Source organism: Python bivittatus, unplaced genomic scaffold (assembly GCF_059951505.1).
Source record: "Python bivittatus isolate LINGU-HERP-01145 unplaced genomic scaffold, Pbiv_v1 ctg000660_np1212, whole genome shotgun sequence".
Taxonomy (NCBI): Eukaryota; Metazoa; Chordata; class Lepidosauria; order Squamata; family Pythonidae; genus Python; species Python bivittatus.
Window position 1 is genome coordinate 2,455,992 of NW_028277092.1, and position 13,724 is coordinate 2,469,715.

The 13,724-nt window shown below is 45.2% G+C and overlaps 1 protein-coding gene across 1 annotated transcript in view; it reads left to right on the forward strand.

Moving 5' to 3' along the window:
• The window catches only part of RNF115 (ring finger protein 115), a 30,185-nt gene extending 16,570 nt beyond the window's left edge, over nt 1-13,615 (forward strand). Inside the window, exons 4-9 of the mRNA XM_088151166.1 lie at nt 3,260-3,456; nt 3,868-3,942; nt 4,455-4,536; nt 5,587-5,680; nt 10,989-11,104; nt 12,384-13,615. Of these exons, the coding sequence (XP_088007292.1) occupies nt 3,260-3,456; nt 3,868-3,942; nt 4,455-4,536; nt 5,587-5,680; nt 10,989-11,104; nt 12,384-12,515 (696 nt within the window). The 3' untranslated portion in view covers nt 12,516-13,615. The remainder of the gene's footprint in view (nt 1-3,259; nt 3,457-3,867; nt 3,943-4,454; nt 4,537-5,586; nt 5,681-10,988; nt 11,105-12,383) is intronic.
• Nucleotides 13,616-13,724: the final 109 nt, after the last annotated feature.

The window sequence follows — 13,724 nt, forward strand, 5'->3', positions numbered from 1 at the left end:
CCTCATGCTTTGGTCACCTCCTGAGTGAATTACTGTAATGCACTCTATAAGGTGCTGCCCTTGGACAATATCTGAAAGCTTCAGTTGGTCCAGAATGCAGCAGCATGGGCAATTGTGGGGGTGTCTCGCTTTGCCCATGTTACACCTTTGCTCTGTGAACTGCACTGGCCCCCAGTTTGCTTCCAAATGCAATTCAGGGTGCTGATTATTACCTATAAAGCCCCATGTTGCATAGGGCCAAAATATTTGAGGGACTGCTTTACTCCCGTTGTTTCTACCAGTCCCATTAGGGCAGGCAGGAGGGCCTGCTCCAGGTCCCATCTATTCGGGCTTGTCATCTAGCAGGACTCAGGAAGAGGGCATTTTCCTAGCTGCACCTACCCTCTGGAACACCCTCTGCTGACTCGGCTCACTTTTGGAAGGGCTTGACAATCTGGCTGTTTTCACAGGTATGGCGGCCAGGAAAGTTATCAAGGCCAAGCTATTGGTGAATGGTCTGTTTAGGAGCCACTTTGTGCTAGTCAGCTGGGAACAGTGCTTTTTATATTTTTACAAAAATACATATATGTTGCATTTTAATTCTTGTTAGCCGCCCAGAATCGCATTGGTGAGATGGGTGTCCATATAAATGAATATAAATAAATAAATCTATATCACCTCTAGCACCCAGAAAAACCGTGGAATAAACATGTACTGAAATAATTATTTCAGACTACAATGTCTCAATCCCTTTGGGAATTCTGTCTCAGTGCATTTCAGATGTTTGGATCTATAGGCAGTTCTTTTAAAAATAAAGCTTAGTTCTCCCCCCCCCCCCACACCCCATCTGTTCATTCTGAATTTAGCATTTGGGCTCAGCATGTCAAGCGTCACAGTTGACCTCAGGCCAGCTTCTTTCTCTGAGCTCATCCTTAATTTGGACTCAACTGGCTCAGACATGTTTCTGATGTCATATAAGTTAGAAATAGTGAGCAGTCTTGGCCATCCCAGCCCATCTTGGGGAAGGCTGACTCTGGTTGAGCCATTGCAGCCAGCCGCGCTGTTTGGCTTCGGAAGGGCTCCAGAACTGCAGCTTCCTTCTGCTCATGGAGCTCTTCTGTCCCTCTGGTTTTAGAGTTGGGATCCTGAAAGTCTTGGTCAGGAAGCTCCTTGGCCAAGAGGGAGTCAGTAATGCCAGGTAAGCTGGATGCAGCCTTCTGGCCCCCTCCACGTGCCAGATTTGCTAGCCAGCTGGGAAAGGGTTGGCTCAGCTGCTGTGTCTAAAGTGCCACCTTTCCTTGGTCTCACTGAAGTTGGTCTCACTGAGGTTGGTCCGACATGGCTTGTTTGTGACAAAGATGTAATGGCAGCCTTTGTTTTCAGACATTTGCAAACGTGCTGCTTGATAACCTATTCTTTGCCCAGTACAGACATTACACTATCCAGTCTGTGGTTTCTTGGCTCCTCCTGCTTCCCCTTTTTGAATAGGGGGACAAAGTTTATTCTTCTCCAATCTTCTGGCACTGTTCGGAGATGACCGTTGGTGGTTCTTGAGTTCATTTCTGCACTTCTACTCTGGGATCTTACTCATGTGGCTCTGGAGATCTGTGAGATGAATTCTTACTAACTCTTATGTTGCTGATGAAGAGAACTTGGAAACTTGGATGTATTTTTCTGGCATTCTAATGAGTGAAAATAAAGTTATTGCTCAACTCTGAATTTTGGGATGTATTTCTCTTTTCTGGAGCAGCATATTGCCTTTGGGGTTGCCAGCTGAATGTCCACCCAACCTCCTGGTAATAGATTTTCCAGGCCCCATACATGGGACAGGAGTACCTAAACCCAGCCTGACATTTAGCTTTTCTACCACTCTGCTCGAGGCCTTCTTTTCAAAGATGGCCCCGTGCTGGGCTCTGGACTGGTTCACAGGCCAGAACAAGCTGCCTAACCCAGAAGACAGTTCAAATCCCTGCACCAGGAAACCTGGCATGATAGGAGACATGCTGTTGCAAGGTTTTCTCCTTCTCAGGCCAGTCCTGACACAGGCTGGGATCACTGACCCTGAAACTATCAACTGCTCCAGATGTTTACCTAAACTGGAAATGGTTTTGATTTATAATTTTGCCAGTGATTCCAGATATGTGTAGAAGTCACTCTAGCCCCCTTTGGCAGGTGGAGACTTTTCCAGTTACTGTTCTTCTGTCAGTGCAAGGGTTAAAGAAGGGTTATTTGGGGAGAGAGTGGGAAGAAAGGAAGGATTTCATAGACTCACGTCCAGCTGACAGCTGCAGGGAAACTACAGCCTCTCCTGCAACAGACTGAAGACTGCTGAGTGTGTTAGTGTGGAGACCCTGTTCTGCCAGTGCCTAAGGAATCTCCATGGCCAGGCTGCCCATTGAGGGCAGCAGAGAAGGCAGTTGGGGGTGGCAGAAAGAATGCCTGGAATGTTGCAGGCTCCTGAAACCCCCCTCCCAAAATAGGCCTCGGCCCCACCCTCTTTTGCAGTGCAGACCTCAATATGCCACGCCAGCTTGGGTGGCCTGCTGGTGGCCTGATCCCCCAGCAAGCTGTTAACCAAAGGTTCTTTATGGGGCGGGGGGGTGTTCAAAAGCCTGGAGTCCAGTCATTTGCCAATTTAGATGGGACTGTGCTTCAACAACAGTAAACTGGGGGGAATTTTTGGTAATTAAAAAAATGGCTGTGTGAATTCCTTGAATCTCTGTGTATTTTTTCTTAATTAACTTATAAAACCCTGAGTACCTCAAATTTAAGTAAGTTCCTAGTCCGTACATTTGTGAAAGGAGGGAGTAAAGAAGATGACCTTGATGGGAATATCCAAGAACCGCTACCTAGGCCAAGGGGGCTGAAACATTTTTTAAGGGTTGAGAAAAAAGATCATGTTTGGAAGCAACTCAGGCTGACACCTCCCTGATTCACTGAACTATAAGGAGGAGGAGGAGATCCAGCAGAGTCAGGCTTGCAAGATTCTGTTATTATAGCCCATCTGAATAACAGCAGCTTTAGCCTCCCTCTGGAGTTGATTTCCTGGTCTGGTCTGCTGAGTGGGGCAGACAGCTGAGAAGGCGATGGATGATGCCATGGGTATCAGTGAGCGGCTAGCCAGGAATGGAGATAATGGAGGAGTGATTTTGTGGAGTTTGCATGTTTTCTGGAAAGTAAATCCTGCTTTTTCCTTGGTGTGAATTTTTGATATGCCTCTAAGCAATTGAGTGTACAGAATTCTGACTCCTTTTTAAAGCTTTCCATTTCTCTTCTTCAGTTCTGGGACCAGCTGGATCGTTCGATGGTCTTTCCATTCCTGAGCAGCTCTCTGGACCACAATGGCAGAGACAACGAGAGGGGCCACCAAGCCCATGCAGACCTTTGGGGACCAAGCCGACCCCCCCGACTGCCCATGGCCCGGAGGTATCGGCCCCGCCTCAGCACCCGGCCAGATCGGTCGCCTGCCATTGAAGGGTAAGAATCCGAGGGGCAAGCTCTCAAAAGCAAGATCTGTATGCAGAAGGACTTGAAGAGTACAAATCTGTTTGCTTTTACAAAGAATGGTTGTTATTTCATGGAGTGAAGGTAAAACAAGCATAGCCCAAAAGCCAGTATTTTTCACAGTGATCCTCTCTGGGCTCTGACAGCCAGGTCAGCATTTTGCATCCTATATCCATCGATATACTATTTGCCAAATGGGGATAATGCTTCATGCATTACATAAGATGAACTGTATTCTGCTGCCAGAAAAATATGGTTGGTCTTGGTATCAGCAGATGTGCTTATTCTTGGGCCAGGTGGCAAGTTCTGTGAATGTGGCTGCTCCTTTCTTACCTGTGACCTTTCTCTGTTCTTCCCACCCAACAAATCCCCTCCCTGGAGCAGAATAATACAGCAGATCTTTGCTGGATTCTTTGCAAATTCAGCAGTTCCTGGATCACCACCCCCATCTTTCTCCTGGTGAGTGGCATCCCCTCTTGGCGATCATGTTGTGTCCCTGGTGCTTGGATTCAAGCATGGGCTGAGTGTGTGAAATGGGGCTGTTCTGGGACTGGTTGAGAACCTTCTCAAGCTGCTTTTCAGGCCAAACCCTGGGGGGAGGGGGGGAGGGAGGGCAGGCTGGAAGCTTCTTGAGGGGACGTTGCTGGAATGGCAGGCAGGGCGTTCCTCTTCGTCCTGCTCCAGGTCTAGCTCCAACTGGCCAACCTCCATCGTTTCTCTTCTGCCCACACCCCAGTTTGAACTTATGGTGATGCAGCCTGGGACTTGGGCCAGGGCTGACAACACAACCCTTCCCCTGTGAGCTTGAGCCTCTTCTCCCAATGTTCCAGAAAATTGCAGCTTGAGGCAGCAGTGGGGCAGCCAGGAGGGCTTGAAGTGCTTGTCCACCATGTGGCTTGAAAGCTGAGGGAAGGAAAGCAGCTGCTCCCTCCGGCCCCCCCTTGAGCTCCCTTCTCTTTCCCTCCCTCCAGGGGAGGCATGCAGGGGAGGCTGCACTCTAGCTTTGGGGACTACGCGTGGGACCAGAGTGGCCTCGATGCTGTCTTGACCCAGGTAACGGCACCGGCCAACAGACCCCGGGCAGGGCTGCCCTTTTCCTCCTGGCAGTGACATCTCTGTGGGACATTGCTGTGCCTCCTTCCCTTTGTTTGCTGTATGCCAAGTGGGGTCACATCTCCTCAGCCAGCCCATCTGCCCTGCTGGGCAACAGGATGAGAGACAGCATGCAAAGTGCTTAGGAGAAATGAGGGAGCCTGCGTCATTGCGCATCTCAGCACTGGAAGGATACTGACCTCGGCTAGACACACACGATAAATGGAGCCCCAGATCAGCCAAACAGACTGGATTCATACAGCATGCTAAGCCACAGGTGTGCACATACACGCACACACACGCACACACACAGAGACAAAACACACCTAATTGAGGTTGAAACTAACAAAGCTGTGTATGTTATGGACTAGTTCATGAGCTGGATAAGTATGCTGTGTGAATACAGATACTGAAACTCATAATGCTAACACACAGTGATGTTTATTTCTGCTTTAGTATGATATACAAACCCATCTATTAGGCCTAAGTATTATGTGTCGACCAAGCCACCCTGGTTTGTTCAACTCACCAAAACGAATTCTGATTTAACATTTAATGCAATCTGTGCTAGCCACAAGCATATATTGTTCCAATTTATGGGATCAAGTCCTAAAAAGATTGCTAACAGTCAAATTCCCCTGAAATATAGTTTTGATTGAATGATGGCAAGAGGATGTTAGTTCAAACAGAACAAAGCTGAGAGTCTCCATCTGATTAATGGCCTGGAAGAGCTACGTAGGCCCTCCCAGGACTCTGAGCAATGTGTTGCGGCATTAGAATCCTACAGACTGTTGAGGCCCAAAGCTTTGGAAACCTCTGCCTTCCGAAGGAGCATGCATGTTTTTTAAGTTTGTGTGAGTGTCTGATTCCCATGTGGCTTGGCTGGGAGGGGCACTTAAACAACTCTCTTCTTTTGGAGTTCTTCCCACATAGTTTGCAGCAGTAAGCAACTCAGCCTTACGGCCTCTTCTCTTGTGTAACCACCACCTCCTCCTCTCACCTCTCTTGCAGCTTATGGGACACCTGGAAAATACAGGGCCTCCCCCAGCTGAGAAGGAGAAAATTTCTTCCCTCCCAACAGTGACTGTCACTCAGGAACAAGTGGGTAAGTTCTTACTTTCATCACCGTTTGTTATCTTGTCTGGAGCCAGTTTGACCAGGTTGTACTTCTTGGTAAGAAACAGCTGCTCTCAGGATCAGCTGGAGATGTGCTCCTGGCAAAATAACCCTGGTGGCACCACTTCTGGGGACTGGCTTTGATTTCAGAGCTTGGGAGCCCTGTGCAGAAGGCTGGGTTTTGCACATAAGACAGTCTCGTGCTTCCATCCAACAGAGCTTTAGCTGCAAGCTCTACTGCATTTGTAAATGTTTTGCAGCACGGCAGCTTCTCAAAATTGGATTTGCCAATTCAGAGACTGCACCACACCATCATGCCGTCAGAATATGGTTTTCAGAATTATTTCACCAAGATTTCCACCATTAGTCAACCATTTGTAAACCTTTTGTTTCAACCAGCAGTCAAACTCAACTGCTGTCCCCAGTCAAATCTTTCACTTAGAAGTTCATCTTCTGTCATCTCCAGTTGTCCTCTGACTTAAAATAGGAATAATAAATTACAAGCATGGAAGTGGTGACCTTCCATCTTTATGTAAGAAAATTGCAGTAATGACTCCAGTTGCCTTTATCTTTCCTGGACCTGGCCTAGGGGGAGGCGGGAGGAAAAGACCCTAGAAACTCAAACACACACACAGAGTACTGTGCAAAAGTTTTAGGCAGGTATGAAAAAATGCTGTAAAGTAAGAATGCTTTCAAAAATATATGTTGTAATTGTTTATGTTTATCAATTTACAAAATGCAAAGTGAGCGAACAGAAGAGAAATCCAAATCAAAATTTGGTGTGACCACCCTTTGCCTTCAAAACAGCATCAATTCTTCTAGGTACACTTTTTGAAGGCAGGTAGGCTGTTCTGAACATCTTGGAGAACTAACCACAGATCTGTGGATGTAGGCTGCCTCAGATCCTTCTGTCTCTTCATGTAATCCCAGACAGACTCGATGATGTTGAGATCAGGGCTCTGTGGGGGCCAAGCCATTACTTCCAGGACTCCTTGTTCTTCCGCACACTGAAGACAGTTCTTAATGACATTGGCTGTATGTTTGGGATCGTTGTCCTGCTGCAGAATAAATTTGGGGCCAATCACACATCTCCCTGATGGTGTGGCATGATGTATCCAAGTATCTGCCCATATTTCTCAGCATTGAGGACATCACTGATCCTGACCAAATCTCCAACTCCATTTGCAGAAATGCAGCTCCAAACTTGCAAGGAACCTCCACCATGCTTCACTGTTGCCTGCAGACACTTATTATTGTACTGCTCTCTAGCCCTTGGGTGAACAAACTGCCTCCTGCTACAGCCAAATATTTCCAATTTTGACTCATCAGTTCAGAGCACCTGCTGCCATTTTTCTGCACCCCAGTTGCTGTTTTTGTGCATAGTTGAGTCGCTTAGCCTTGTTTCCACATCGGAGGTATGGCTTTTTGACCACAATTCTTCCATGAAGACCACTTCTGGCCAGATTTCTCCAGACAGTAGATGGGTATACCTGGGTCCCACTGGTTTCCACCAGTTTTTTTTTTTTTTAAATATTTTTTTATTTTTACAACAAACACAAAACATACATGGACAAACAAAACCATAAAAAGGCATAAAAAAAAGAGCATCTTCCATTTTATAGCGTGTGTCAACCAGTTACCAACTCGTTGGTGCCCCTTTCATAATCTTAAATTCTCATATCATCTATTCAAAATATACTTGTATACTTATCAGTTAACAATTATTAATCATTCATAGCTAATCTATAGAATCATTTATTACAAGAAATTTTAACTTTCAATAGGATTAGTAATACATTTTCATCTATCGATTATATGTGTATATATATAATAATTAATATCAAATTTCTATTATAAAGTTTCCTAATCCATTACATTACTATATTTTCTCATCCAATCATTAATAAAAACAAGTCACTTATCTTCTTATTCTAATTTCAAATCTCAGTTTAACTCATCTCTGCACATTTCATAATTTCCAATAACTTCCTCCTGCATAAGTAATTTTTAATTTTTCCAATTCTTAAAAGTTACAGTTCTAACCAGTATCAGTTACAATATCAGTTACAGTTCTAACCGGGTTACAGTTCTAACCAGATTCTTCACTACATATTTCAACAAAAATATCTCTAGTTTAAAATCTATATGTTACTATATTCAACCATATGTAAATGTCTAATCTCTTAAAACATTTAGAATCAAATACAATTTTTAACTATATATCTCAGATTTATACTTTATTCCAGCGCTTGCATAATTTTGAGTTCACCCTTTTCATTCAATATCCCAAAATATCTAGCTATTTATTCCTTTTTCTATATTATTGGATAAGAGAAAGCAATAATAAATGTCCTTTCAAACATTCTGCTTTTTGAAGCTTCTGTCAGTTCCATCATTGTTGTATTCCCCTCGTTTTTCTTTAAACATCTGAAGTAGTTTCTTTCAATATTGTTTTACTTCTTCTTTTGTGCATTCTCTTAGTACGATTTTCCATTATAATCTTGTATAATCTTTTTCTCACCCTCAGTGCCAAGAACAGGTCTGTCCCTCTTCATTTATCAGTTGATTAACCCTTTTAATTCTCAATTTATAAGCCTCACAATAATTCTGTTTAATGTTTCTGATTTCTTGTACTATTTCTTCCTTTTCCATTGATCCCGTTTTATGTTTAATTAAGTCCATTTTAGCTTTAGTATCTTTTTTCTTTTTTTTTTTTTGCGGGAATTTCTGCAGCTCTTCTTCCAGTTTTTAATAGTCATCCTCAATAGTTTAAAGATCTTTTTCTGCATTGTGTTTCTCGTATAGTTTATTATCTTGTATAAACCTTCATTGAGTCAAAGGATTCTTTATCTTTGTTCTTGCCAAAAGAAAGAGAAAAAAAGCAAAAGGAAAAAAAAAAAAAAAGAGGAGGGGAAAGGCTAGGTCTCTTTAAAAATCCAACTGGGGGGGGGGAATAGAGAGCAAAGCAGAGCTTCTAGCAGAAAGAAGAGCTACTGCCACTAATCAGGGCTCTTGTGACTAGCTCAAACTTTCCATCTTGATATTTTCAAAATCGCTTTCAACTCCACTTTCTTGTTTATAGTTACGGATGGCACCTGTATAAACATGCACATCCCACTATCTTTTTAGAAAGCACAGGGTCCTTGAGCATGCGTCACAATGAGAGAAAAAAAATAAAAAACACTATATCAAGCCTCTAGATGGCAGTGCAACTTTCTTTCATTTACTTTCTCTTAACTCCACTTTCCCCATTTCAAAATCAAAAAGTATAAATTTCTTATAACAATAAAGAAATCTTAGAAAAAAGGCTTAAGATAAAGAGTTATTGAGTATTAAAAAGAAAAAGCCAATCCAGTTAAGAATATATTTTTTTAAGAGAAGAACATCTTGCCAATTCCACTAAAAAGGGAAAGTTGAAAAGAAAAAAAAAATTTCCCCCCTTTTTTTATAAGGCTCGATCTCGCCGCTTAATCCACTTTTCTTCACTTTTAAAAATCTCTTTAAGTTACTTAAGGTGTTCTCTAAGAATAGTTAAATAGTAAGAGTCCATCTCACCCAGTTGACACCCCTCTCTTCCTTCTTCCTTTGGAGCTGTCCCGGCTTTTGCAGCCATTTTGGCTGGCTCTCCTCCGCCGGCTTCAAGAGCTTCTCCCCGGATCAATCTGGGACTTGCGGCGTCCCTGAGATCCGCGGGACGTGCCCTTTGCGATCGCCATCTCTACGGGACGGCTTAGGTCCATCGGGACCGTCCGGGGGAGGAGATATCGGCTGCCATCCTGGGAGCCCAGGATCGCCCGCCGTATCGCCGCGACGCCAGCTCCGCCCTCCGGTTTCCACCAGTTTTGTGCTGATGGCACTGCTGGACATCCTCCGATGTCAAAGGGAAGCAAGCATGATGTCTCTTCCATCTGCTGCATTAAGTTTCCTTGGCCGACCACTGTGTCTACAGTCCTCAGCGTTGCCCGTTTCTTTGCACTTCTTCAAAAGAGCTTGAACAGCACATCTTGAAACCCAGTCTGCTTTGAAATTTTTGCCTGGGAGAGACCTTGCTGATGCAGTAGAACTACCTTGTGTCTTGTTGCTGTGCTCAGTCTTGCCATGGTGTATGACCTGTGACATGAAACTGTCTTCCACAACCTCACCTTAGTAGCAGAGTTTGGCTGTTCCTCACCCAGTTCTAAGCCTCCTACACAGCTGTTTCTGTTTCAGTTAATGACTGTGTTTCAACCTACATATGAAGTGGATGATCATTAGCACCTGCTTGGTATAATTGGTTAATCATGTACCTGACTCTAATCCTACAAGATCCCTGATTTTGTGCCAGTGTAAGAATTGATGCTGGTCTGAACCCAAAGGGTAGTCACACCAAATATTGATTTGATTTAGATTTCTCTTCTGTTCGCTCACTTTGCATTTTGTAAATTGATAAACATAAACAATTACAATATATATTTTTGAAAGCATTCTTACTTTACAGCATTTTTTCACACCTGCCTAAAACTTTTGCACAGTACTGTATAATATAATCCTACCAATAAATCCATTACAGGGAAGGGAAGGGAAGGCAAAAGCCAGTTAAAAGCATTGGGAAAAAATGGATTTGACATTTTCTGTGATCAGTTCAGTGAGAAGGACCTCTAGGGCAAAGGCAAGTTTGGAGCTCTGATGGACAAGGTACCGCAAGATGCAAGTGCCGCAGTGAGATCTGTCCCAGCACTTCCTGCCAGCTGTGGAGAGTCACGTTCCTGGTGGCATCTTTCTGTCTGTCCCTCGGTCACACTGGCATGTGATGGAACATGCCAGTCATTTTCTTGGCAGAGGTTTAAGGGCAACTCCAAAGGGAAGTCAGAGCTTCCATGACGCTGTGTCTTTTTGAGGATTGCCAGCTCTGCCCAGTACCCCAACTGGTGATTGCTAAATTTTATCAAACAAGTGACAGCCCAAGCCCTTTCTCTCATCACATTCTGAACCTCTTCACCCTTTTCATTTATCTGCATCTTTTTCTTTCTGGGTGCTCTTCTCTCTCCTTGCTTTTCCTGGGAATTATAACTCCAAAGCCACACCATTCCCCCCTCCCTGCCAGCCTTGCTTTTTACTCCCTAGCAGCTGGCATCCCTTTGGGGTCATCCTTGACTTGCTTAGATTACTCTCTGCACCAGGATTCACAAGTCTTCCTTGTCTTGCCCTTTTCCGCCTACCTCTTTTTTTCTGAGCCTTGGGGTGTCTCCCTCCCTCTTGCTGCATGGCTAATACAGAGTGTACAGTGGCAGCTGGCACTAACGTTCCCCTTCCTGCAGATACGGGTTTGGAGTGTCCCGTGTGCAAAGAAGACTATGTTGTGGCGGAGCAGGTCCGGCAACTCCCGTGCAATCACTATTTCCATAGCAGCTGCATTGTGCCATGGCTGGAATTGGTGAGTCTCTGCTTGGGCAGCTAGGGGTGGGAAGGGAAATTCACTAGTCCCTGGCCGTGGGGCAGGAAGCCTTAGGCACCACCACAGGAGATGTATCTGGGTCACCAGGCTTTAGAAGCAACAAGAAAGGAACATCCTCTTGCTAGAGGGCATTGGGATTTTGGCACCTCTGGGACCAGGATGTTCCTTCTTGCAGCTCTGAATTGGTAAACGGTGTCCCAAGATGCTGTCCGTCACATCCTCCATTCCAAGAGCCAATTGGCTGTGCTCTGTGCAAAGCACTCAGAGCATTTTGCAGGAGCAAATCATCGGCAAGTTTCCAGGGAGAAACTCCCCAGGTCCTGTTGATCTTCTTGTTTTGGTCACAATGAGAAGTGGGTAAGAAATTCCTGGAACAAAATAAATAGTAAAGGGAAAAGGATGGGGAGAAGGTAGACAGCAGAGCAAGGGATCTAATTCACTTGAATAGCTGTAAGCATGGGTTTACCAAAGAGTTCTCCAGGTAGTATGGAGTAATGTGTAGCATGGAAAGTGTGATTTTATATATATACAGGGCCTGTCTTGAAAAAGGGAAGCATTGTTCAGAAAGTGTGTAAAAACTCTTGTTTTTGGGGCACCCTAGAGAACAGATTTATCACAGAATGTATGTGTTAACACATAGGTCTGTCTCTAAGTTGCCATAAGACCCTTGACTGGTTTTGTTTCCCAAAGACTAATCCAGCGTCCCTAGAGGTACAGGTACTGAGTGTGCACAAAGCGTCTTCCTCCAAAGCCAGGTTATAAACTGCAGGTTGTGGGGACAGAAGGTTCCTCTCCCCATCAGTGCTCCACCCACTGCTGTACATTCCTGTGCAGCAATTAAATCTGCCTGGAAAATGTCCTGCACCTCCCCTGCGATTCCTGCCCTGCATGTGGGGGATCCCTGGCACAGTTGGATTCTTTGCACATGTTCTACCCACCAATACCTATGCAGAGTTCTTCTGTACATGGCCAGGTAGATAGAGGGACACCAAGCATTGTCTCCCTTTGACCACAGTGTACTTGTATTTGTGAAGGACAAACCACCTGTTAAGGCTCTGTGTGCCATGATGGCTTGTTCAACAAAACATGGTTAAAAAGAATGCCATTTGTGTTCTGCATGGATGCAGCTGTGCTCTTTTCTGAGGGTGGTGGGGCTCTGGCTGGAGAGCCTGACCTCTCGCTGGGTTCCACGGATGTGCTGTCTGCCCCGGCTCTGCTCCGGTCGGTTCACACGCGTGCTTGTTTTCTTCCTTGCCAGCATGACACGTGTCCCGTGTGCCGGAAGAGTTTGAATGGGGAGGACTCCACTCAGCAAGCCTCAAATGCGGAGGCCTCCACGAGCAATTCCTTTAGCAGCCCAAGTCACCTGCATGACCGATGGACTTTCTGAAGCCTCCCCAGGCCAGTGGGGTGGGAGAAGGGCAGCTGAAGCCTGTAGTATTCTGGACTACAGTTGTAAATTGTATGATAACTCAACTACAAAAGCAAGTAGCAAGAGAAGAGAAAGTGGGCACAAGTTGGCATAATCACATCCCCATCAAAGCCTGGCCACTTTTCTGAAAAACAGTCACTGAGGAACCATCTCTTCAACCTTCATGTCTGGAGAGGCCAGATTAGCGCTTCCAGGGCGGGAGTGCCGCATATCAATGCTTGTGCCTCCATCTTCACTGATTGCGGAAAGGGAGTCCTGGCTGTCCACACACGTCCTTTTCTGGCAGCAGACAGGAAAGAGGAAGCCCGAACCGAGCGAGGAATTAGCCTGCAGGAGGGAAGGGAAAGAGCGCAGGGACGAGGCACTTTACAATGCCTTAGATGATGGCATTGGTTGAGGGGGCTGGTGGTGTTTTCTTTGCATTTGGTTGATGGTGTCTTGGGCTCAGAAGGGCAGAGAGAGGGGAAAGGAGAAGGAAAGCCCCTCCCTCCCCCCTCCCCCATTGCTGTGGAAGCAATGGATGATGCTTCTGCGACAAGGCAGGTTTTCCTTGACTGGACTCCTGGGCTTGAACTTAAATGTCACCCACCTGCTACTCAAGACCCAGTTTGCTCCTTGCTACCAAATGGACTACATTTATCTTTTGAAGCAGACGTTGTTTTGCCAGGTATTCCTCCGTATTTAAAATGGGAATGCCGTTGTTTAAATATCAGAAAGAACTGCTTGTCTCTTTTTTCTTCTCTTGAACTTTCCTACATCACCATTCTTTTCTCCTTGGCTTTTAAACCTCTCAATCATGTCTGAACTACCACAACACCCACCAGCCCTTGAAAAAAACCTCTCATTTAAAAGCCAGATCAGTGTCTGACCTTTGAGGGTAGGAAAGTGGGGGCAGGCCATGTCATGTTGAAAAGAGAGAAAAGGAAAACACACACATGGGAAAAAAAAAACCGCTGGCAGCTTCATAGCCGTAACAGTGTGCCTGGCGGTTGATTTCAAACTTAGCGCCTTTTGTTTGCTATCAAAAAGTTGAATAAAGTCTTTAATAAGAAACCAAACAGTGAAGGTAATTTTTGGCAGGACATCTGAGCCGAGGGAATGACGTGTAGGACAGGCTGGCCACTTAATGCTTGGAGGTAAGTTTCGTGGTGGCTGCGCTGGTCCCGT